Below are 25,893 nucleotides of genomic sequence, written 5' to 3'. Positions count from 1 at the left end.
TTTGAATCGATTTTACTTATGTTTTGGCTATTAAAATATGTATAAATCATGTATTTTTAAACCGAAAAATCGATTTCATTTATGTTTTAGTTACAAAATAGGTACAAATTAAGTATTTTTAAACCGAAGAACCGATTGGGACCCGAACCCGAAAGTACAATGGGTTATACCGGTTCTTTGAAGATTTACTAACCCCGACCCGAACCCGATAGAACCCGAACCGATCCCGAACTGAACTTTTATATAACCCAAATGGGGTTGATTTTGATAAACCCGAAAAACCAAAACCCGAATGGATAAAACCGAAACCCGAATGGGACCCCGAATGCCCATGCCTAAAATGAAGTGTTTCTTTCTTCTCATAGATAGAAAATTTATCTCCACAGAACTACTAGATAAATGAAGGGACAATTCAAACTTTAAACTATTAGATTAATCAAAAGAAAATACAATATAAAAAAGCAAAATTTATTTTGTTTAAAGCAAATTATCGCCACCATCATCTTTAACTCTTCTTGTCTCAAAAGTCAAAGTCCTTGAACACCTTCTTAACTTGTTCAAGTGTCACAAACATAATCACCGTGAACGGTGCTTGTCTCGACACCGTCGGCAGAAACCCTTTGTATAAAGCCATGATCCCTTCCGCTCTCACCGTCTTCAACGCGCAATCAACCGCTCCCTTATACGGCGCCGTTTTCCCCGCCTCCACCTTCATATTCATCACTCTCGTCTTGATCACATCCACCGGGTTCGACGCGACCGAAGCCACAAACCCCGCCGCGAAGCTCGACGTCACGTGAGTCCCGAGCCCGTCTCTCATCAACCCTTTCTCCAAAATCGTCTCTTTCACCGAGTCGTACGTAGCCAGCTGCGACGCCGTCACGAGCATCGCTCTGTTTATCGTCATCGACGAGCCTCTCCACAGCGACGTGACGCCTTCGCCGCGAACCATCTGCGCGACGGCGTCCAAAACGCTCTTGTAGTTCCTCCGGTCGATCACCGGGAGCCTCCCGTCGGCTTGCATGCGCACCATGGCGACATCCGCCGGGTTCCCGACGGCGGCGCCGATACCTCCGGCGATGAACCCGGCGGCGAGTTTGCGGGTCAAAGGTATGGTTTTGGTTTCCGGGTCGGTCCATTTGGTTTTCAGGATGTCGTATAGACCCATGCGAGTCGTCGAGTAGAGAGTCTGGCGGAGAACGGTGGCGGAGACGCCGGAGAAGAGAGCGCGCGTGCCTTCTTGTCTGATGATGCGAGATCCGATGGTGATGATACCCACGCGCGGAGGAGGCGATGGCGCGTGGATGGCGGAGGAAGTCTGGAAAGCGAGAGCTGGTCGGAGAGTTGTCTGAACGGAGGCTGATTCGCCTTGGAGCTGCATTCGGACCTTGATTAGATCGAGCGGGTGGGTCGAACAGCCCGCTACGATCGATGCGATCCCTCCTTCAGCGAAACCCTTTAGACCCATTTCAGAAAGATTGTTTTTTTTTTCCGAGAAAATGAAAAAGGTTAGATTTTTAAAGAGACCAGTTGGAATTAGAGCTGATCTCACTGGAGATTAGGAGATGGGAATGGAGACCGAAAGCTATAGAGGAAGAATGAGGAACTTGAGGTCTTTGAGACATATGCCGTTCAGACAGGGGTTTTTGTAGGTTGGGAGTTAATGTCTTTCGAGGAGATGGATTGTTGTGAGGTTGAAGAGGAAGAGAGAAGAAAAGCGTTTAAATAAGGGAGGGGATGTAGAGGAAACGCGGAGACTTGTTTGCTATTTTGCGCTGATTTGGAAAACTAAAGCGTTTTCCTTTGAAATTTTGGTAGTATCTTGTGACTTTCCTTTGTAGTTTGAAATATATGCTACGTATCTTTTTGACCAAATAAATGGAAACTCGGTTTAATAAGTAGTAATTATTAAAACAAATTATTGGTTAAGCTTATAAAAAAATGAAAATGAAAAGTTGAAAACTTTTAAATCAATACAGTAAAGTCTACTGTCTACTGAATCGCTTAAATTCATAATTTATGTTCACACAAACACGGATTCATATAAAATAGTATGATTTATGTGTATAATAAAGAATAATTGTTTTAAAATAGAGCAAATTAGCTTAATATACTAAAAAAGGTGGGATACCATAGAATGGAGGGAAAATGGTAATGATGGGGGGAAGAAAATTTGAGGGATATAGAGTATGGAGTGCAAATAGAGGAGATTTGGTGTGTAGGGAGTACAAATTCTCTTTAAAATAATTGTTTTAAAATAAATTATACACGAGGATAGTATTATCAAAGCTGCTGGCCCAATAACATCCTCGTGCATGACACGAGGTAACACTTGTTTATACCCTTGTAATACAGCTAATCCGCTATTCATCCGAAGACAAAATGCTTTTAGAGAAGAATTATTTTCTGAAGCATCCAATTATAAAAATCAAATGAAAACGTAAGGAAAAAATTTTAGCAAAAAAAAAAAAAACTTAAGGAAAAATTAAAATAATTCATGTTTTTCTGAATATTCTTTTGTCTACGTTTTATTTTGGTAAATTCCCATCAGTAAAAAGGGGGAAAACAATGTCTTTGTTTTTGGCATCACTTTCACTTTGTTATTCATTGGTTATAGAATTCAATAAATAATTGCCCGCATGAATTATTTTTCACCCAACATTCACATCATCACATGGGATGCTTGCTTCCTTTTGGTTAATGAGATGCTTCCTTAGTTCGTCCCTCTTTTTTTTTTTTTTTTTTTTTAAATCCTTAGTTCGTCCCTCCATGTTTGATTATTCCTTGAAAAAGATATATTGAATGGACGAAAGAAAATAATAGGAGGCTACTTTGTAATAATGGTGTGCGATGTTTTATTGCGGCTTTATACTGTAGCTTTAGATTTGATCTTGATTTAAGCTTTGTTGGTTTTATTTTGTTAGAAAATAGTCAATACAAACCAAAACTTACAGTAACATGGTTATGGGTGTGATGGTACAGTCAAAAATCACAGCAATATTTCTACAGTCAAAAAATGAAATCACATCACTTACCAATCAAACTCATAGTTACACGGAGAATATGTTTTTTTTTTTAAATAAAAAAAATCTGTTAGAAATATACAAACGAAAATCAAATAATTCAAGATTATGAATCTACGACTTCGAATGTTTACAACCGTCCCGCCCCGCACCGCAGTTAACAGTAACAAAAATCTTTACATATACTATATATCTATACGTTTTTATAACTGTTAAAACCGCACCGCAGTTGAACCACTTGTCCCGCACCGCACAAACCGCAGTCACCATTCGGAGCCAACTATGTCACATAACCATTTTTTTTTGTCATCATCACATAAACATTCTTGCACGTACTAATATGTTTTATTATATCAAAAAGTTGTCCTTTAAACATTATTAAATCTGCAACAGGTCTAGAAATGTATATTTCCTTTTTTTTTGGACAAAAGAAATGCATAGTTCCTTTATTTAGTTTATGGTATATATTAAAAGTTTGTGTTCCAAAAAAAAAGTATATATTAAAAGTATATAGAATATGGTATCAGAAACCATATGGTAAAAACTTAGGTCTGAGAGCCGTCCAATGGCGATCACAGAGATCCAAGAAAATCAAAGATTCTTTTTACAGCGTCAGAGACTTACTCAGTCACCTCTCACTCACTTGGCATTGATTTCTTATACTCATATACAACTCATGCAAATTAGTATTAGAAACTAAGATTGGCTTTTAGATTTATCATTTAGAATATCTCCATCTTCCAAATCAATATTAATCCACTTGGTCAATCATCGTTTTATGATAGTTGGAACTTGAAAATCTAAAGAGTTGGGTTGAAACATAGTTGCAACTTTTATATAGTGGGACATGGCTAGGACTTCGATTTCTACGAATATAAAAATCAAGAGAAAGTATTAATATCCAAATTACCTCGCGCTTGTAATGGTTGGTTGGGACGTTCTACTCTTCTAAGCCATCTAATATTACAAACCAGGTGAAAAAAAAACTAAAAGCCTTAGCTTCGGAGGGGTTATGTAAGGTTGGCTTCGGCAGGTCGAGCATCAGGGTCTTAACTAGATGGTCCATTTACAGTTGTTAGTTAAAGTGGCTTTTGACCTCTCCTTTGATAAATTATTAATACAATTCATTTTTTTTTGCGTTTACTGATTGAAATATTCTATTTTAATGGGTAATAAATAATGATTTCAGTAAATTAAAAGCTTCAATGAATAATGAGCTAAATTAATCCAAAAAACAATTACGTATATTTTTCTCATCCGGTCTTGTACTACGGCACGAAATCAGCTACCAGCATTGACTTTTGATTTGGAAAAACAATTACGCAACAAAGATTAAGTAAATAAAGCCGCGATTGAAATATGTTTTACTAAGAAACTTTTGTGGCCCGAAGAGGACATTTGAGCCAAGAAGAAGGGGTCTTACTTAAAAGAGTTGACTGATGACTTGTACACCTCTCCCGCGGAGTAAAAGCCGTCTTCTTACAAAACTCGCGACCTGTGACGTGTCTCCGAGGATGTCGGAGTGGCCCGAGAGTTGACTTGACCTTTTCCACTTTCCATAGCAAGTCCGAAAAAGTCTATTATTATAAAATTCCGAAACGCAGAGGATGCCACAAGTCCACAAAATCGACAAACAAAATAGGCCGCCTGCAAACGTCTTACAGAGATGCTCGAATGTACCTATCATCATTCAATGGACTTAGTTATGGGCCTGTCAAACGACTGGTTACCAGTTCCCTTGATAATACTCTAACAAATCATCAGTTTTACACAAGAATTGAAGCAACAAACACTTTTCCTCCCTTTTTATGTGTTTTGGAGAATGTTTCTCTAACTCCACTGTCCACTGCTAATAGGCTTCATACGTCTGCCGCCTCATCTCACTCCGTACAACAACGGGTGCGACAAATTTTAAAGGCTCAATATCATGAATTAATTTCTAATAAGTCACCGATCTTTCCACTACTCTAAAGCACAATTAATTTTGAAGTCTTTTTTAGATGTGTGGTCGAAAAGATAAGTGCATTTTAATAATTTAGGTAGACAAGTAAATTATTTAAAATCTTTCAACATACAATATCAAATAACACAAACCGAAATGTTTATGTTTGATGGACATGACTTGTTTATGGAAACATTTTAGAGTACTTTGTGGATGATAATTCGTCTATTACTGTTTGGTTGTAGAGATCAAGCAGAAGAAATCTTGTAATCTTTAGAACAATATTAAGATATATATATATATATATAATACTACAAAGCAATCATTACCAGAAACAACAACAACAAGAAGAAAAGCATCAAACAACAGCAAAAGAATAAGAAACAGAATACGAAACATCACAAACATGTGCAACCAAAGTGTGTGTGAGAGTGAGAAAGACGGTAATGTGTTGTGCGGCAACACTTAAAGAGCTTAGCTTCTCACTTGGAAGGTGGTGGAGTGAAGAAAGGAATGGTAGGAATGCTTGTGGGAATATTAAAGGGGAAGTTGTTTGGAATGCTAATTGGGAAATTAGGGATACTGATTTGTGGAAAGTTTGGGATATTAATAGGTTGTGTTGGGTTAGGCAGAGAAGGTATCTGTGTGCTCGGTAATGGTGGAAACGCTGCTGGTTGAGGAAGAGTTGGCTGAGGAAGCGAAGAAGGCATTGGTGGTGGCATTGTGGGTTTGGGAAGTGGTGGGAATGTTGTTGTAACTGGTGGTTGAGTCGCTGGTGTTGTTTGGAGAAGATGGCGACGAGCAGATAGACCGGTGAATAAGCTTGTGAATGTCACTGCAATGACGAGAGATGATAGCCAAGAAACCATTTTTAGGATTTAGGGTTTGAGTTGCTACTAAAGAGGGTTGTGTGTGTGTTTTAAGGTTTGTTTGATGGAGTGATTGTGAAGGAGTTTGTGTGTATTTATAGAGCAGCTAATTAACGAGGGGTTGAGGTTTGATGAGAAGTAGGTGAGAGGAGGTTTGAAGAATTTGATTGTTGGTGCAACTTAATAACAGTTACTTGTTTCACAAGAAAGCTGGGTCACTAGAAGCAATTATAACATTAACACTTTATCTCGGTTGAGCAACCTTAGACTACAAAATCAGTGTTTTAAAAAATCTGATAAGATACCTGAGTGGTTAACTTATTAGATTGTATTTTCCCATTATAGTATTTTTTGGAATATTACAAACATGTGCAAACAAAGTGTGTGCGATCCCAAGATAGAGATGGTGGTAATGTGTTGTTGTTTTAGGAAAAAATCTTTATACTATTAAAGAAGAGAGCACGTTCTTGACAAAGGGACCATCTTTGCCTTGAATTGTTTTAGATTTTTAAAAAGGCTTCTTCAATCTTCAGTTCTTCACACATCGATTCTTGTTTCTTCAGCTGTTAAAAACTTAAAATCCTTGCATAGGTTGGAGCTATGAAGCATCCTCATATCATCAGAGGAAGGGGTGATCGCCACAAAATCTAATTGTCGGTATAGTGTGATGATTATATAGAGATGTCGATGGTTATATTTATAAAAATTTAGCATAAAAAACATATTGAAATAATTTTAAAACACCAACTGGTTATGAGTTATGTGGCTCACATCATCCTTTATGGAGTTAATCTTCAGCTTAAACGAAGAGAGCCTATTTAGACACTTCACCATATCAGGAAACATGAACTTCTATCTCACCACCAGTTGACATTACTTTGATTGATTGGTACCTAATATATACCAGATGATATTGTCGATTATTACCGATGTGGGATGGAGTGATAACCGTACTGCCCATTTTATTACAATAACAAAAGTAAAAGTCCATTACTTTGGTGTAGAGAAGGCCCATGTATGAAGAAAAACGAATGTTTTGCAAAGCAACGTCGGAAAGAAAACGAATGATCTCAAACGAAACGACCGAGTCAGTGTAGACTCAGTTACGAACGATCTCAAATAACAGTCAGAGTGGGTGATGATGAGATATGTATTGACAAACGCTTGTCGCTCAACAAAGCAAAATACCTTATATATAAATTAAAGTTAGCACAAGTAATTACAATGGAAAATACTCTATTCACCTGTTTTAGAACATAAATTTTAAGTTAGCACAAGTAACTACATTGGAATACACAACAAATTAGTTTAAACTTAGATTGGTGGTCAAATACTTTCCACCTTCTTAATGACACGGAGACTCTTTAATCAGCAGCTCAGATTTACAAGTTTCATAACAATGGACGAAATGTCAGTTGGGCAGCAAGGGCATATTATATGTGCAAACAAAGTGTTAGGTCACAAGATAAATGTTAATGTGTTGTGCTGCACACACATTGGTTAATGGGTTATTGTTTTAGGTAATAGTTTTATCTATTTAAGAAGAGACCAAACTCATGACAAAGGGACCATCTTTGCCTTAGATTGCATTAGATTTTGTAAAAAGCAGAGACTTCTTCGGACATTGGTTCTTTTTTTTTGTAACACTCACACATTGGTTCTTGTTTCTTCAATTGTTACATAATCAAACTCTTAGGTTGGACCGTAGGAGCCATGAAGCTTTTCTTATCATCAGAGAATTCTATTAACGGTATACTGTGATGAGTTAAATTATCATACAGAGATGTTGATAATATTTATGTATATCTACTAATAATAGCAATCCCAATTAATTCCAAAGGTTGTGAGTCCACTTATGTTGAAAGGTTGTGTCTTTTGAAAAAGAAGTGTAAAGGGTTGTGTCTTTTCTAAAAGTTCTATGTTGGAAGGTTGTGTCTTTTCCAATTAATTTATAAGGTTGTGAATCCACTTATGTTGAAAGGTTGTGTCTTTTGAAAAAGTAGTGTAAAGGGTTGTGTCTTTTCTAAAAGTTCTATGTTGTAAGGTTGTGTCTTTTCCAATTAATTCCTAAGGTTGTGAACTTCAATTATGTTGAAAGGTTGTGTCTTTTGAAAAATATGTGTAGAGAGTTGTGTCTTTTCTAAAAGTTATATGTTGTAAGGTTGTGTCCTTCTAAAAATAGTCTAAAAGTTGTGACTATTCACTAGTATCTTTTAAAAAGTGAGAAGTTGAGTATTAGAAGAATGCAACTATTCATATTGAAGGGTTGTGACTATTCAAATAGGCTTTAAAAAATCTATAAATAGTCTCTCCCATGCATTTTTCAAATCAAATTTTCACTAATCTACTAATAATAAAATGGTGAAAAAATAATGTCAAAATTACAAATTTTCATCTAAATAAGGTGTCTTTTCATCTCAAAGTGGGATTGTTTTTCTACTAATAATAGCAATCTCAATTAATTCCAAAGGTTGTGAGTCAACTTATGTTGAAAGGTTGTGTCTTTTGAAAAAGAAGTGTAAAGGGTTGTGTCTTTTCTAAAAGTTCTATGTTGGAAGGTTGTGTCTTTTCCAATTAATTTCTAAGGTTGTGAATCCATTTATGTTGAAAGGTTGTGTCTTTTGAAAAAGTAGTGTAAAGGGTTGTGTTTTTTCTAAAAGTTCTATGTTGTAAGGTTGTGTCTTTTCCAATTAATTCCTAAGGTTGTGAACTTCAATTATGTTGAAAGGTTGTGTCTTTTGAAAAATATGTGTAGAGAGTTGTGTCTTTTCTAAAAGTTATATGTTGTAAGGTTGTGTCTTTCTAAAAATAGTCTAAAAGTTGTGACTATTCACTAGTATCTTTTAAAAAGTGAGAAGTTGTGAGTATTAGAAGAATGCGACTATTCATATTGAAGGGTTATGACTATTCAAATAGGCTTTAAAAAAATCTATAAATAGTCTCTCCCATGCATTTTTCAAATCAAATTTTCACTAATCTGCTAATAATAAAATGGTGAAAAAAATAATGTCAAAGTTGCAACTTTTCATCTAAACAAGGTGTCTTTTAATCTCAAAGTGGGATTGCTTTAAAAAATATTGGTTTATTTAAGTAATGTGTTAGTTTATATAATAAGTGTTGGTATTTTATAAGAACTCTCCCAAAAATTAAAAAAAAATATTATAAATGAGACGGATTATATTAACGTAAATCAACATATATTTATTACAATATTCAATTTTCTGGATATTCATTTTCAATAAATAAAGCAGGTAGATAAATATACAAAATAACAATTACCAACATATAAATTATAATTGTTTAAAATTATAAACTAATAATTTTAATATTATGTCTTAAATAGGAAAAAAAATTATATATCATGTAAAAAAAATTGCATTTTGTTCAAAAAGTGGTTGAAGATAACTATCATGTGAAAAATATATGAAAAAACTTAAAAATGATGAAGACATAATTGTATGCAATATGTGTTTTGATAAAAAATTAAAGGGAACATTAAGGTTTATAAAATATATATATATATTTGAATACTTTGTAAATCATATTTTAATCATCAAAATTAAATTTAATTATTTATATGATTTAATTTTTTTTATCAGGCATATAAAATTATAAATTATAGATTATAATATATTCTTTATAAAATGAGTATATCGCACGGGCTCTTTGCCTAATTTATTATAAGAAAAACATAAATTATATTGGAATAATTTAAAAAGTCAACTGGCAATGAGTTGAATTAGCTCATAACTCCCATAGAGTTAGTCTTCAGTACGAAGACCTATTTAGACACCTTCTCCATATCAGGAATCATGAACCTCCTCTCACCACCAATTGACAATCTAACAGATGATTTATACCTTATATATACCCGTTGGCTCCTTCGATCATTACCGATGTGGGATGTGTTCATAACTTTATTACAAGTACAAAGTCCATTACTTTGGTAGATACGCCCACGGCCTACTTATAAAGAAAACTGAACGCTTTACAAAGCAAAGCTCAGAAAGAAAACGAACGAGTCATGAAATCTATAACCCTCCACGTTATTCTCAGTGTAGACTCGATCGCGAAGCAAAGTTGCAACAGTTTTTTTTCTCAGTGCAGAGTTTGCAATTTAGTCGTCTTGTTAAGCTGAAACTATGGTGAACAAGTGTTGGCATATCCGGTTTGATTCTCTGTAGCTGGAAAATTCATGGAAAGTGAAGAAGAGATGTTTTGACAAACGCTTATCGCTAAAAAGACTGTAATTCACGCATAACTTATATATATATATATATATATATATATATATATATATATAATAATAGAACAAAAGTAACATGTATTTCAAAATAAAAACCAAAATAAATAAGTTTGCAATAACTACCCAAAAACATTACAACCACAAAAGAGAGGGTTCAAAATTTAAGCTGAGAGTTTTATCTTCTTGGCTGCTGGCTCATCTTCAGACACATGAACTTCAGATTCTTCTTCCTCGTCTTCGTCTTCCTCTTCCTCTTCCTCTTCTTCTTCCTCTTCTTCTTCCTCTTGGTCTTCTTCCTCTTCTTCAGATCCTGTGTTTCCTCCTTCAGCGGAATTTTCAGAGGTTCCTTCATCTTGTCGCTCCTCCAACTCTTTCTTCTTCTTCACCTCCTCTATCACATCCATCAATTCCCTATTCACCTGTTTTATCACATACATTTTAAGTTAGCACAAGCAATTTAATTACATTGGAATATACAACAAATTTGTTTAACTATAATGTGGTCATCAAACACATACACCTTTCATATACAAGTCATGCCAATTGACTATGTGATGTTATTAATGCTTTCATCATATGATGTGCTGCTACCTAAGGAATCAAATACAGACAGTTTTATTCTTAAGTTTACCACTTAACAAACTTCATCCAGTTCATATATATGTACGGATATTGCTTCACTACACATAAGCAATGGACGAAGAAGAGAATACAGACAGTTTTATTCTTAAGTTTACCACTTAACTAACTTCATCCAGTTAATATACATGTAAGGAAATTGCTTCACTACACATAAGCAATGGACGAAGAAGAGGTTACGTTACTGACCTGTGGGTTCTGCAGGAAGTCAGAAATGTCATTTGGGCAGCAAGGGCATTTCATGACGTTCTTCTGTGCACGTAGAGTGCGCCCACCTCTGCTTCTCTGCCTCACTTGAGTTATCCCAGCAAATTTCCCAGTTAGGCACTCCTTGCAGAAGTTGTGAGCGCAAGGCGTTGTCACAGGAGAGCTCATCACTTTCCGACAGATTTGGCAGCCAAATTCTGAGTCAAACAAAGTAAGAAAAAACAAACAAAGACAGTTCAGATGTGAGCCTACATTCTATCTAACATCAACAGCAAAGGAAATGAGCTGTACAGACCTTTGAGAAATTTGTCCCTTTTGTTTCCTCCACCTTTCATGGCTTTCCTCGCTGCAGGATCCAAAGCAGCAATTGCCTTTCTGCTAGCAGGTGGAGACTTCATCCACTTCCAACGACCATCAGATTCCTGATACAAGTAAATGTATCAGATCATCAGTGTTATACACACTCACAACTGTTACTATCGCTGTTTTTTACAAGAAAGAAAAGAGAGGATGTGCAGTGCTTACATCAAAATCCCATGATGGGCTTTCCGTTCTCACAAACATATCGGTGGCCTTCTTGAGCTCTGGGATTGAAGGCAAAGGTCTTGGACGATCACCATGCTCATCACTGCAGTATAACTCAACGTTGAGAGCATAACAAGAAAATACAGAAAAGGGAGGTTTTAACAACAAGAAATAGATCAAACCTGGTCCATGGAGCTGGTTCGTTGTCACACCTGACGAAAAGGTAACGACAGACCCTTTTGCCCTACCGAAAACACACAAGAGCAGTTCAGAAAAAAATAAGATCAGAACAATTAGAATTATTAGGCGCAACCAAACCTGTATTCCAACTTTTCGCCAGCACTTCTCAATCCTGTAAACTCCATCATATCTCACACTTTTCTCCGCAGGGGCATAAGCAGAACGCTTCTCCTTGTGAGACCTGATCATTTGTAAGAAACCGAAGCACTAAGACAACTATCTGCACATAGTATCACTAAAAAACGAAAGACTCCAGAAAGTAAGAAAGGACTAACCTGACAACTCTCACAGGATATCCCATTTTGCAACTAAGCCTCAGAGCTGCATTTGACTTTGTAAACTGCTGATCAAACGCCTGATCTTTGTTGGTTCTCTTGTTCCCCGTCAGATCTCTTCCTCCACTACAATACATATTCACAACATAAACATATAACAGCAGTGACAGACACACAAAATAAAGAAAAGGGCTTAATCAAAAGCAAACCTTCCAGTGTAGAGAAACCATTCACCATGATCCTCATCATCCTTGTAACCCCCAGAGAGCGCCACAGACTGAGCTCCATAACTCGACTGTCCACCAATCCCAGCAACATGCGGGAAGTGAGCTCCCCACTGCCTACACTCCTGCCTATCCTCCCAAGACTCCCCAACCAAAACACCTTGGTTTCTATCCGGATCATTCCCCGCCAGAATAGGACCGAAATGATCAGACGGCACAGTCACATAAATCCTCCCACTACAAGCATTAGCCTTCCCGGTCTTCTTAGCCCTCTCGGTGGTAAACGCCTTCTCAGGCCGGTCAACATTCCTAATGAACTGGTAAGTCTTCGCAGTTGACACAGTTGTCGATTTGGAAACCATGGCTAGACGGATAGCAGAGACGAGAACAGAGTTGATTCTAGGGTTATCCTTCATCTTCTTAGGTATCGAAGCTCGACACGTCCCGCATGTAGGCTTCCTCTTGCCAGCCACCCATTTCTGAAAACACTTTAGGCAGAAATTGTGGCCGCACGGTGTCTACAAGTATCGTTCACAAAAAAAAAAAAAAAGCCGTTAGTGAATCGCTATTAACTATTAAAACAAAGGACATAGTCAGTTACATGCAATCGATAAATTTAACATTAACTATAATAGTCAGTTCAGTGTCAATTGAATCTATCGATGACACGGATGAAGAGAGGCGTACCGTGACGGGCCTCTCAGGAAGCTGGAGGCATATAGAGCAGCTGACGTTCTTTCGAAGGGAAACGAGAAAGTCATCTGACTGTTGTTCCTCTTTCTTCTCCTTCTCTTCATCCTCCTCCTCAACGGCTTTGCCGCTCACCAGCTGCTGCCTCTTCTTGGCTTTCTGCGCCTCGTTCAGAGACGCGTCGGCCTCGATCGCGCGGATCGCGGCCACTAGGCTCGAGGAGTTAGGGTTTAAGCCGGAAGCAGGGGCGGGATCGACGTCGCCGGAGCAGTCGGGACACTCCCACGACTGGGTGGAGGCGAGGGTCGCGGGAGGGGATCGGAGGCACGACACGTGCCAAGGGGTGACGCACGTGCTGCACGTGAGGCACTCTTCCGACGGGATTTTGGATTTGCATCGCATGCACACGTCATCGGCGTCGCAAGGGAGTTGAATTTCACCACCACGATCCATGTCTCAGATAATCGCTAGAGAGAGAGAGTAAATAGTGTTTTCGAGATCTGATGATGTGAAAGGAAGCGAGAGAGAGAGAGATTATAAGTAGAGAGAGAGAAGGGGGGGGGAGGCGAAATTCGGAAAGGCGCCTTTTGAAATTTTTTTTGGAGCGTCTTTTTCGAAACGAAATTGAAAAGACTCTAGAAGAAGAAACAAGAATAAAATCTCTAATTTGGATAAGATCTTAACAAATGGCAACTGTATATTCATTTTGTATTTCTTCTTGAATATTTGTTTCTTAAATTGGCTTCTTGATATATCTCTAAATACTAGGAAAGAGAATATTTATAAAAAATGAAATCTAATAGCATATCTCTTTTTATATGGTTTATGATTGTTCCTATCTATACTCAAGATTGAACTTATGAAATACAGAAACAAATTAGATGTGGTAGGTAGGTAGGTAAGGTGAATCTACTGCTGATAATTGTCTGTAAATTGTAAAATAAACTTGAATGAGATCTACTTGAAATTATTGTTTTAAAAATGTTAATTTACAGTGTGTCAATTCAATCAAATTGTGTAGGGGGAAATAGTGTGTTGTATGCCATCAAATCATATTAATGATGGGAACTGGTTTTGTTGCCCGATGAATTTACTGTATTCCTTCGCTTTAGCATGTGAGTTTTCGTGAGTTTACCAATAGTGAAAACAAAATTAATTTATTTAATTATGAGTATGACAAGTAACTTCTAGAGTAAATGAAAAAAATAAACATAGTGAAAAGATAAAAAAATAAATAAGAGTAATAACTAGAGTAAATATACAAATACGTAAATCACCTTCAATAAAGCTATTTACTCTATATTCATTCACGTATTATTAATTATCTATTACAAATTATATTAATATAATATAAATACAGCCGGATAAATTTTTAATTTCAATATACTTTAATTATTTAAAATACTGATGTTGATCAGCCTAGAAATTAAATTATATTATTATATAAAATCTTAGCTTAGATATATTAGAATCCATAAAATACATTACTATACACAAAAAAATCTCAATTATTATCACAATTGTTTATCAACTGAAATCTACCATATCCTAGGTGCATATTCAAATAATTGATTGTATTTCATAAATATTATTGCTATTTTTATGGGATGTAATTTCAACATTTTTTTTTTAATTTTCTTGTTAGGTTGTTTTCTTTAAAAAATATTGATGCATAAGTTGTTACTATACAGAAAAAATTTCATTGGCAATTATTGTTGGATATGTTGTCACAAAATAAAATAATATTATAATCTTAACTATCCAATTTTATAAAAATAATATTTTTTTTGCTCATATCTACATTTAGCTTTTAAAACACATTTAAGATATAAGACATGATAATTATTCAACTATGATTCTGAATACTAAAATTTTAAGAAAAAGGATAAAATCATGACTCTAAATATTAAACAATGATTCATGTGTTATTTTTTAGAAATAGTACTTTTCTAGCTTATGTTTGAATATCTATGAGTTGTGTGAATCAATATGTTAGTTAAAGCTTGATTTTAAGATACAATGTAAACCGTTTAAGCTCAATGTGAATTGTTCTATATACATATATTATTTAATCCTTATTACAACATTCTTATATATGTCATCCAGAATTTTATAAGAAACTCAAATTTCTTTAGTATAAATTATTTTTTTTAAACATAGATTTATCTCGAGTACTAACCTTGGATGGTTTTAACAAAGTCTGATAGCTTCTGATTTGATTCCGTACAACTCTAAGATCAAATGAAGAACATTATGAACAACAGAACATATCTAATTTGACATGCTAGACATTTCTGGAAAAACAAAATAGTTAGATCTCGATTTATAATCAGTAGATAATGTTATAAGAAGAATTAAGAAGAAAAAATTGATTTACCAGTAATATATCCAAGTAGTTATGTAAGGATCTCCAGATCTTTGTTTGTTTTTTCGAAGATAATAAATTTTTGGATCAGAATCGGACAAACAAAAAATGTCAGAATTTATCACCTTAAACAAATAACGTATTGGAAGAGTATTCTGGAAGAGTATTGGAACAAAAAATGTCAGAATTTATCACCTTAAACAAAGAATTTTTGAGTTCATGGCGGCTAAGAACCTAATCGTGATTTTTACCTAGATAACCAAAAAAAAATCTGAAGAGTATTTTGGAAGAAGACCGGTATACAACATAGCTTTTTCGGTCGTGTTTATAGAGATAGGCATGGGCCAAAGTTTTTACTAATTTCGACTGGAGAAGCAAAACCCACCATTTAGCAAATTAAACCCAACTCAATATTAATTTATATTGTTTTTTCAAGCCCAAATATATTAGGTTATATATGATATGTAATTTATACTTACTATTGAAAAACCAAAAAAATTATGAAAATATGGTATTTTATATTATACAGTCAACTTATATAAAGATAAAAAATATGCCAATTTGAAATAGCATATTGTTAACAAGTTTAAACACTAATATCACAATTATAAATATCAAAGGTCGAATGAAATGTCTAAAATCGCAATTACAGATATCAAAGCTCGAACACATCGCATACCATAATCTGGTTTTAAAACATAAATACTACTTTATAAATTTATATATTTATAATAAGATACATCAAAATATATAAACTCTTAATTATGAACATCAAAGATCAAATGTTTAATCTAAATTTTGTCACACACTTTAAACAAACGTATAATCTTATTACATAAGTATTCCAACCGAAAAAATATCCCGCGCTTTCAAAGTGAAGAATTAAAATCTTGTAAAGCTATTTATTTTATTTTCATTCATGTGTTATTCCTTTCTCATTAATGTAATATAAATAAAGTTACATTATATATACCTCATTGAATACTCAACATGTTATAAGCACAAACTAGATCTCGATCCGCGCAACTGCGCGGGTTATTGGTTTTATTTATTTTTATATAAAAAATTTTTCGACTTTTAAATTGGTATATATTATAATATATATGTGTCTATCAGTTTTTAAAACATAATAAGTTTACGGTATATTTTTTCATTGAATAGATTGTTTCAAACTTTCACGTGTATTTGTATCTTTTTCTATATATATATTTTTTGGATTATTATTTCATTATTAAAATCATAACTATATATATAAATATTAGTAAAATATTATTTTATTGTCATATCCAAAGATATTGTAAATTTCAAAAATTTAGAAAGTTTTTTAAAAAATTAAACTTTTTGCTTCATAGATTTATATTATCGAGTAAATAATTAAACATTTAGTTTTTGTTTAATTTTTAAAATAAACTATATAGTTTAGAATTTGTTTTCATTGGTTTAAGGTAGTAAAGATTAATGCTGTCAAAAAAAAAAAGGTAGTAAAGATTAATCATTGTTAGATAATATGATTTTTGCTATTTAAAAAAAATCTTTATAACTTTAAAAGTTAACATCAACAAATATTTAAATAATTATCATATCAAGGTATAGTATTATAACATTAAAATTATATCTGTTTAATTTATATTATCCATAAATCTAATGAATCATCTATTGGTTAAATCTAATTATTGATAGCCCAATAAAAAATGTTAGTAGGCCCAAAATTTAAATGATAAGATTAGAGATTAAATGTAATATGACTTTCTAGGAATATGTTCATTAGGTCCATTTTTAAAAAAATCGCACATGAATCAAAGTTGTGACTTCTGTTTTAATATATAAGATGATTTCATACCAGCGAAAGAAAGTTTAATTTCAATATATTTTAATTATTTTAAATTCATTATTGTTTTGAAATGATAGATTTTGTTTTCTCCATTTATTATCTTAAGATGATAGGTGTTGCTTTTCCTAATTGATCGTCATGGTAAACTATGCCTTCACGATCAAAGAATCGTACGTTAAATTTTGCCTATGTAAATATAAAAATCAATATGGTAACACATATTATCAGATCATATTAAAAGCTTGACCCCAATAAATTATTAAATGATCAATATGATAGACTATGTCTTCTAAGATCATATGGAAGGTTTTGTCTCCTTAAATTATTAAATGATCAATATGGTGGTAGACTATGTCTCTTCGATCATATGGTAGGACTGCCTCCGATACTATTTAAACTACGTTTTTTAATTCATGCAATTAAAATTGTGATTTTAATTTATTCATTTAAATTATGTATTTATTATATTATTATTTTATGGATATAATACCAATGCATTAAAATTATATATTATATATTTCTTATATCACTATTTTATGAATATAGTCATAATGTCGAATTGACAAAAGCTTAAAATAATTGCATTTGGTATCACAAATAATAATTATATGTTATTGGCGATAAATGCAAAGATACACATAGGATAAAACATGTTTCTAGAAACCATCGATAAATTAAAAGTAGTACCATATGAGAAAAAGATAAAACCATGATATTTTTATGACACCACATACATGATGGTTTTAGATAAATATATTACAAAAGAAGATCATCTAGATCTTTGAAAATATTTAAAAGAGAGGTTTGATCAACATAAATGTATATGATCTTAACGAAAGCCAAATACGAGTGGATCATCTCAGGTTCTACTACAAAAATGTTAGTGAATATAATTCTGCAATATTTGGAATCATATCAATGATGATGTTATGTGAGATAGGTGATTATGTTATGGTAGAGAAAACTATCTCTACATTTCATCATGGAAATGTTGTCCTACAACAACAATACCTAACAAATGGATATACTCTGCTACTTGAAGGTGATACAAGTCTTTATTGCAGAGAAAAATAATTAACTTGTGACCTTAAAATCATGCTCATCATAATGGATCTTCTCCATTCAGTGAAGTGAATGTTGTGTGGATTCCTCATAACAAGATTGCAAAAAAGTTTAACATAAAGCGTTTGTAAAAGATAATGATCAAACGATTGCTTTAATTTTTGTGAAACAAACATGGGTGTTCATGAGAAATACACAAGGGGTACCACTACCTTAAAAAGCAAATGAAGATTTGCAGGTACTCGTGATTATATTTAGTGATACCTTTGTATATTTTTCACATATTTTTCTCTGCCGTTATATCAACCAAGTTTGTATAAAAGATCACCTCTAGGATATATCATCTCCTCTGATAATTTGAATAAGTTTTGAGGAATTTTTACAAATTTTAGATAATTTTAAAAGATTCATACTTAAAAAGTTGGATAATTAAGGATATACACACAAAAAACGTAATATCACATTCCAAATTTTGTGAATTACATATATTTTAGTCTTATGGAATATGCTTTAACTTTATTTGTTATGCTTATTAAGTATACAATTTCAGTCAAAGTAGTTAATCTTACTCAACTACTTCTTTCACATAATTGGACAAATGGGTTTAGACATGTGATTCAAAAATCTGCCCATCAAATGCTTGAACAAAAAATGTTGGTGCATTCACCATTGTCTTTTATATTTTCATGTCTATATGGAGCATGATAAGATTATATATATAAAGTATCCGATTCATCGTTTTTTGTGTTTGATGTTGTAGTTATTAATAAAGGTTGAATATAATAAATTTTGTTTGGATCATTTGTTAAATCATCAAAAATTATCTTCTGGCTTAGTTTTCGAGAGTTAGCAAGCTCGTCGGTTTTATATTCTTCCTTGTACAAATCTCTGTTTTTATATTTATATGTTACTCTAATCTTTTTGTGTTAAGAAAAAAACCAATATATACTCTCTCTACAACTATAGGTACACGTTTACTTTTTTCATCTAGTCGATACTTGAGCGATGCTTTTGTACATTTTTGGTATGTACTAATTGGAAATGAGCTTATTTTCCAAATAGCCAAAAAATGGGTAATAGATTTTTAATGAAAAGTTAGAGAAATATGAAGAAAAATGAGAAAAGAGATAGTGTTTTTGGCTACATAGTGAATTTGTATTTTTTTTTTTTGTATATAAAAGGCAATTTCCCATTGAAAATTGGTTTAGCTGCATTGGTCGAATAAACCAAAAAAATTATATCCAGAAAGTGTCTTGGATAAGAATTTTCCTTGGCTATGCACCTACCAAAATTTTGAATTCCATTTCGTGGCAAAGTTTTCACCACCACTGGCTCCTAATCCTAGTATCACAATTACCCAGACTCGTATATTGACCAGTTAATAAATAAGATGCGTTTTGACTGTAAAGAATTTGATTGATAAAGTGTAGGATATTAGGTTTTATAAATAAAAAGTCTCTTGGGATGCAATCTAATCACTTATAGTTATTCATATTAATATTTTATTGGACATTAGAATGAACACCATGAATAAAGAACACAAACACATCATTGTAATGGTAAAAGTAAAACATTGTCTCAGAATGATCTCACCTCATAGATCTACGTTGATCAGGAAATCAGGTTTTTCGAAGCACAATGAGGTATTGCATTCCGGGTTTGGCGTTGGCTATCTGAGGAAGTAGTTCTTGTGTCTTCTCCCTCACAATCTCATAGGTTTTCTCCATTACATCTTCGCCAAAGTAAGAAGCGACAGATCCTCCAACTGTGACCTTAAATGCGACCGTTAAATAGTCTGAGTCTATCTGATATTCTTCCTTTGAATGACTAATTTTTTCGAATACTTCGGTCCTGAAACATTTGTTGTTCTCGATTATTCGCTTCAACTCATCCGCATGTGCAAGATAGACAGGCAGTTTGAAAGCGTCGAGCTTTTCTTGATCAATAAGACCCTTTTATTAGAAGACAAAAAAAATCGCATATGTTAGTATTGATTAGTACTAATATTTTGATTAAAAAAGAGAAAATTAAGGTTGTGTTTTAATTTGTTTAACCTTCTTGGCAATTTCATTAAGAGAAAATCCAGTGATATCAATCATCATTCCATTAACCGTTTCGGACATTTGAACCCCATTTGGTAGACAATGTCCAAGAAACAATAGCAATCCACCGGAGACGAGCTCTTGAGCTCTCGCGTTCAAGAAACTCCCCACATCTATCTTGTATTGATCAAGGTACAAGTTTGCTACCTCTTTCGAGAATCCAGTGCAATGTATGTCCTTGTTCCACACTGGAGAATGGCGCTCTCTAACTCCCTTAGGAATCTTGGATACGAAATGGAGTGCGAAAGAAGCAACTCCCACATGGAAACTGTTCTTAGGAAGAACACGACCAAAGAAAGACCCTGGAACTCCAGTTGCAAAATATCTTCTAGCAGGAGGAAGTGTCCTGAAGAGAGTGTTGAAATCGTTGTTTGAAGAATCGTTGAAGAAAACTTGGAACTCAATGTCTTTTTGATACTTGTGTTCCACGGCATCTATTACGGTTTGTACGGCGGCGAAAGTGTTAGGTCCAGTGGAACAACCGAAATCTGCAATGCTAATGAGACCTGAAGTGAAATCAATGCCGAGCTTAGTGGAGATGGCTTCGTTGATCTTCTCCTTTGAAGCTTCAAGCAATGCTCCCTAATGAACCATGGATGCTAAATGGACTAAGGGCATGACTGGTTTTCCCGCTACCACCCGCAAACGCAGTTTTTGCGGTTGGTAACGGTTGTTGGCGTTTTGCAACAATCGCTCAAACCGTTCCAAACCGTTCCAAACTGCTCCAAATCGCTCCGAACCTCATAAATTCAAAAGCTGGTTCCAGTTAGCGTTTCCGGTTGCGGGCGGTTGCGGGAGGATAAAAAAAATTTCTTTTTTTCCAAAACAATATAAATACAAAAATAAAAATATTCAATAAAAAAATTAAATTAGAATTATAAAAATGCTAAAATATATCTATTAAATTTTAATTAATATTATAAAACTTTAAAATAAAAATATTTTCTATATTTTTTAAAAAAATTAAACTATAACTTTCTAAATATAACTTTTATATTTATTATAATATTATTATTTTTGATATTTTTATAATTGTATAAATTTAAATATTGTTAATTTATTATTTAACCGCTGTTGCACTTGGTAGTTAACCAGTCATAAGTATCCCGCAAACGCACCAATTTTTAACCGCAGAACCAGTCGTACAAATCTCTTAAAACCGCTAGAAACCGCAACCACCCGCATCCGCAAACTCCCGCAACCGCAACCGCAACCGCTGCGGTTAAACCAGTCAGGCCCTAAGCAATAAAGATGTAGGGACTAAGCAATAAAGATGTATGGTTGTGTTATTTTCTCACGAAATATTTACTATGTTGCTTATTATTCAAAACAATTGGTTGCCAGAGAGCAATAACTTTTGTGGAACATGAGACTTAACTGGTTGTTTTCCAATTCTAGTGTCACCGAAAACGTGCGAATGAAAAAATTAATATTATATTGTTAGGTAGTAAAGTTCGTTAAGAGGTTTCAGAAACAAATAAACGTGTGTGAGAAAAGATTTGACAAATAATAACGAAATACTTAAGAGATCGACGCCGGATCATTTTCTCAACCACACACTAAGCCCAAAATTACTCTTTAATCTAATACTATTAGAGGATTCACTTTGATGCTCCATGGAATGTAGAACAAGCTCATTAGCTACAGATTCCGCCACGGGTCTCCGATCCTCCCATGTTCTGTCGAAAGAGGATGTTCTTCTCAGTTGTGGCCCTGAACTACGGGATTGATCTTGACTTTGAGTTATGATTCTTTGAACTCTGAAAGCATTTTCAAGAAAAATACAGATAAACATAACAAGACAATGATATGAATGTAAGAATACCAAAAACTCACGTGGCCTAGATCAGATGAAGAGAGCAAAGCTGCTGCTTCTTGGGCTAATGAACCTTTCCTGACTCATCGTGATCCTCCCGTTGTTGACACTTTCCAAACTTCCTGGCAGACAAGCAAGCAAGCAAGAGTCATAACTGCTTAGCAACAAGATATACATCAAAAGCTAGTAAGAAAAGAAAAAGACAAACAAAATCAAACCTCTCTTCTCTGAGAATGTTGCTCCTCTCCTGGGAAGATATACTCCCACATCATTGTGTACATTGCTTCTGTCAAATGTATTTTTAGAGGATATATGTCAACCTGTCAAGCAAACACAAGAGAACTTGATTTATGTAATTTAATATATATATACTTAAGTGTCTGCAAGAACCTCAAGCTTCTTGACTCTTGTAGTCTCATAATATTAGTTTTTTTTTTCATAATAATAATATTAGTTCTCATTAGAACATATATTAAGGTAAAGAAGAACTTGCCTGAATACAGTAGTGTGGCAAGAGCATTTCTTAGTTACAAGTATATAACCGTTTTAACACATCATGATTATATATATATATGTCCCTAAAGATGTGTAAAGGAACTCACTGGCCCCATTCTGGAGGAGGGTTCCACGCAGAAAAAAACAGTATCAGACTTGGCATTAGACAAACAGTTCCTCAAGACAAAGTATCTTGTTGTGAATTGTGCAATCCCAATATATCTCAAGTCCCGGTTAAAATCATAAATCTGTACAAGCAATGTGTAACATCTTAGAGACTTGCGTTACAAGTAACAACAGTCAGTTGAAGCTTGGCCAGATCAAGAAGGGGCTATATACTATATTGTCTATTTCAACCTCAGAGAATGTTTTCCCATCTAAAACCATAGACCAAACAACTTTGCTTCTTTGCTGAGACGACTTTTTATAGCCTCATTTCGATTATTCTTAATAAAACCGTTCGCCGTTTTTATTTCCTCAGACCCCACCACTCTTTTCTCGTCTAAATCTTTAAAACGACAGCATGTTTAACCAATTTTAAATAATACACACTAGGTAATAACCCGCGCCTTGCGCGGGATGTAATTATTAGTTTCGTTATTTTTAATAAAAAAGGCAATAAATCTGTTTAATCTGGATATTAGTTAGGTTTTACGTTTTTTTGTTTTTAATCTTCTAAAATATAACTATTATTTTAAATTAATATTCATTTTAGTTTATTCGGTTAAAACATTTGATTTTTAGGTTTTTTCGGATAAAAACCTAAAATTAATATTATATGTTTATTTTTATATTATGAAGTTTAGATAGTCGTCATGTCGAACCAATAGTTTCATATTATAGTTTTTAAACAGATAATAGTTTAAGAAAAAGAAAAGAAAATTATTAAGACAAATCATTTAACTACAATTTGGTCAATAGTGAAAGAAACATTAAGAAAAAATATTTCAACTTTCAAAAAAATTAGATACTTCAGCTGTGGTGAATACTTAGTTATAAGATGCTCACATCAAGGTGCACATGTATATTTATGTAAAAAAGTATATAAAAATAGTTGAAAAATATATAAAGATATTGTTAATTAATATTAAATGATATTTTTGTTTAGAATAATACATGAAAGATAAAATTAAAATTTATTTAAAATAAAAAAGACCTTGACATTGGTCATTTTTTCATCAAAAGAAAATAAAATTACATTCGTAAATAGGGGTGGACACATATCAAGTATCTGGATATTTGGAAGCATTTTTGTCGATTCGATTTTTAGCCACCTAGATATTCGGTGACTCGGATATCCGAAATGTTTTAGAATTTTAAAGAATATTCGATTTGATTGTAAATAAAATAAAATTTTAAAAATAATTTAATAATAACATTTTATTACAAAAATAAAACATTATATAACCTTTTAATTCTAGTACCTAATATAATAAATTTATATTGTAAAACTGATATAAAGTATAATATATATAATATATATATAATTCTTTTCATATATGTATATATATGCATATAACATATCAAATTAGATATATGTTCCTAAAAATATTGGTATCAGTGATTTGTTTCTTTTTTGGATATTGTATTTTAGTATTTGATTTGTTTCGTAGAGTTTCAAATATCAAGATTTTTTGGTTCAAATCAAAACGGATAACAAATCGAATCAAAATTTATGAATATTTTGCTCAATTTTATCCGTAAACAATAAAAATAATATATATATAGTTTAGCTTTTGATTCGTTATCTATTTTTATTCGAACCGAAAAATCTAGAGTTTTATTGGAACTATGTATGTGAGTTTTATATTTAAAAAAATCACAAAGTACGTAGTATGAACACATTTATGATTATAGTGTGAACGCGTTAGCATATTTATTATCAAATCATTGTGAAGATGCCACGTGTCTATTATAATGTGAATGCATTTATTACAATGCTTATCTTTTAATATATAAGGGATCTGACGCGTTTGATAACGCGGGATCGGTAATCAAAACGCAAACGCACCTAGATCTCTTCTTCTCCCTACTCTGCAACAAAGTCAACACAGACACCACCCTTTGTTTCTTCTCTCCCTCTCCGCCATGAAAAGAAAAAGAGAGAGATCAAAGCTTGCAAACTACAGAGACGTAGACCAAACCAGCGATGCAATCGTTGAAGCAACACCAACGTCGCCACTTACTGTGTCAAAACAGAAAAATACTTCAGATGAAACAAACTCAGATCCGTTTCCTTCCGATCTATTAATGGAGATACTCAAACAGTTCCCTGTCAAAACCCTAGCGAGGCTCACGTGCGTATCAAAGCTCTGGGCATCAACCATCCGCCGCCAAGAATTCAACAAACTTTGGTCTTCTTCAAACCAACAACGTCGTAGTAGTAGTAGTAATACTCTCATCTTCGCATTCAAACGTGACAAAGGATATGGCCAAGACTGTTTCTTCTTCTCATCGCTTCAAACCAAGAATCCACACGAAGCCTCTGTAACCGCTACTTAGGAGAGGAGAGTTCGTAGAGGACGGTTGAAGACTGTCCTCCTCACTACTCTCCTGAGTCTCTTCATATATGTATAGACGGGGTTCTATACTACGGAGCTTGTTTTGGGACGGGTACTACTACGAGTGTCGTTGGTAAGGACCGTGGCGTTATGAGCTTTGATGTTCGGTCTGAGAAGTTTGATGTTATCAGAGTACCGCAAGGAAGAGCGAGAAAGTTTACGAGTATGACGAGGTACTATGGGAAGCTTGCTCTTATCTACACTGTGTACGGTAAAATCGGATTATGGGTTTTAGAGGATGCTGAGAAAAATGTATGGTCCTCTACGTTTTTCGATTTGCCGAGATTGTCTGGATATAATACAAAGTTTCAAGTGTTTTGTGCCGTTGATGATGGTGATGATGCAGGGGAGTTTGTTTTGGCACCAAAGGAATTGCAGGAATCGGCGTTTTATGTTTTGTATTATGATCCCAAGAAAAAGAGGGTGAGAAAGGTGGACGTTGAAGGAATTACAGAACATGAGGAGCTTCCACTTTGGGATAAAGATTGGAAGCGTAGGACAATGTCTATCTTCCCTGGTCAGATTGAGAATCTCATGTTTCTCTAAGAGTGCTTTGCAAACAATTCTTCTTCTTCATGAGTTTTATGATAATAAGTAATAACCTCCACTGTTATATTTTGCTTGATAACTTGTATCTGAGTTTCATCTTGTTACAGGTCTTATAATCAGTTTATTGCTGCTATATTTTTTAGTTTTGGTTTTATCTCTGGATTTTAGAGTTCATGTACTCATGGTAGTAAATAATTTCTTATCTACATTTGATTTTTTTTTTCTGATATTT

The 25,893-nt window shown here is 33.8% G+C and overlaps 6 protein-coding genes across 6 annotated transcripts; 2 read left to right on the top strand and 4 right to left on the bottom strand.

Annotated features, from left to right (window-relative positions):
- Nucleotides 1–336: 336 nt before the first annotated feature.
- Nucleotides 337–1,819, bottom strand: LOC106363706 (mitochondrial uncoupling protein 5-like). Its single transcript, XM_013803407.2, has one exon. The coding sequence runs from the start codon at nucleotides 1,466–1,468 to the stop codon at nucleotides 521–523; it is 948 nt and encodes a 315-aa protein (XP_013658861.2). The 5' UTR covers nucleotides 1,469–1,819; the 3' UTR covers nucleotides 337–520.
- A 3,408-nt stretch (nucleotides 1,820–5,227) lies between these two features.
- LOC106365181 (extensin) lies at nucleotides 5,228–5,918 on the bottom strand. Its single transcript, XM_013804630.3, has one exon. The coding sequence runs from the start codon at nucleotides 5,832–5,834 to the stop codon at nucleotides 5,448–5,450; it is 387 nt and encodes a 128-aa protein (XP_013660084.1). The 5' UTR covers nucleotides 5,835–5,918; the 3' UTR covers nucleotides 5,228–5,447.
- Nucleotides 5,919–10,141: 4,223 nt separating this feature from the next.
- Nucleotides 10,142–15,148, bottom strand: LOC106368675 (E3 ubiquitin-protein ligase ORTHRUS 2-like). Its single transcript, XM_013808688.3, has 10 exons — nucleotides 15,060–15,148; nucleotides 12,878–13,380; nucleotides 12,176–12,708; nucleotides 11,967–12,092; nucleotides 11,770–11,872; nucleotides 11,634–11,695; nucleotides 11,452–11,554; nucleotides 11,222–11,348; nucleotides 10,909–11,123; nucleotides 10,142–10,499 (listed from the first exon to the last, which is right to left on the bottom strand). The coding sequence occupies exons 2-10, from the start codon at nucleotides 13,331–13,333 to the stop codon at nucleotides 10,242–10,244; spliced, it is 1,983 nt and encodes a 660-aa protein (XP_013664142.1). The 5' UTR covers nucleotides 13,334–13,380; nucleotides 15,060–15,148; the 3' UTR covers nucleotides 10,142–10,241.
- A 4,455-nt stretch (nucleotides 15,149–19,603) lies between these two features.
- On the bottom strand, nucleotides 19,604–22,325 carry LOC106368677 (farnesoic acid carboxyl-O-methyltransferase). Its single transcript, XM_048740567.1, has 5 exons — nucleotides 22,318–22,325; nucleotides 22,130–22,210; nucleotides 21,871–22,000; nucleotides 20,193–20,822; nucleotides 19,604–20,090 (listed from the first exon to the last, which is right to left on the bottom strand). The coding sequence occupies exons 1-5, from the start codon at nucleotides 22,323–22,325 to the stop codon at nucleotides 19,758–19,760; spliced, it is 1,182 nt and encodes a 393-aa protein (XP_048596524.1). The 3' UTR covers nucleotides 19,604–19,757.
- A 2,199-nt stretch (nucleotides 22,326–24,524) lies between these two features.
- On the top strand, nucleotides 24,525–25,890 carry LOC106368678 (F-box protein At2g21930-like). The gene has a single exon (XM_013808691.3). It carries the CDS (start codon nucleotides 25,203–25,205, stop codon nucleotides 25,656–25,658), a length of 456 nt encoding a protein of 151 aa, XP_013664145.3. The 5' UTR covers nucleotides 24,525–25,202; the 3' UTR covers nucleotides 25,659–25,890.
- LOC125578224 (putative F-box protein At5g44220) lies at nucleotides 24,640–25,053 on the top strand. The gene has a single exon (XM_048740566.1). It carries the CDS (start codon nucleotides 24,640–24,642, stop codon nucleotides 25,051–25,053), a length of 414 nt encoding a protein of 137 aa, XP_048596523.1.
- Nucleotides 25,891–25,893: the final 3 nt, after the last annotated feature.

Source organism: Brassica napus, chromosome A9, assembly GCF_020379485.1.
Source record: "Brassica napus cultivar Da-Ae chromosome A9, Da-Ae, whole genome shotgun sequence".
NCBI classification, from domain to species: domain Eukaryota; kingdom Viridiplantae; phylum Streptophyta; class Magnoliopsida; order Brassicales; family Brassicaceae; genus Brassica; species Brassica napus.
The sequence above is the reverse complement of the archived record's forward strand: the minus strand, read 5'-3'. Positions and strand labels throughout refer to the sequence as shown.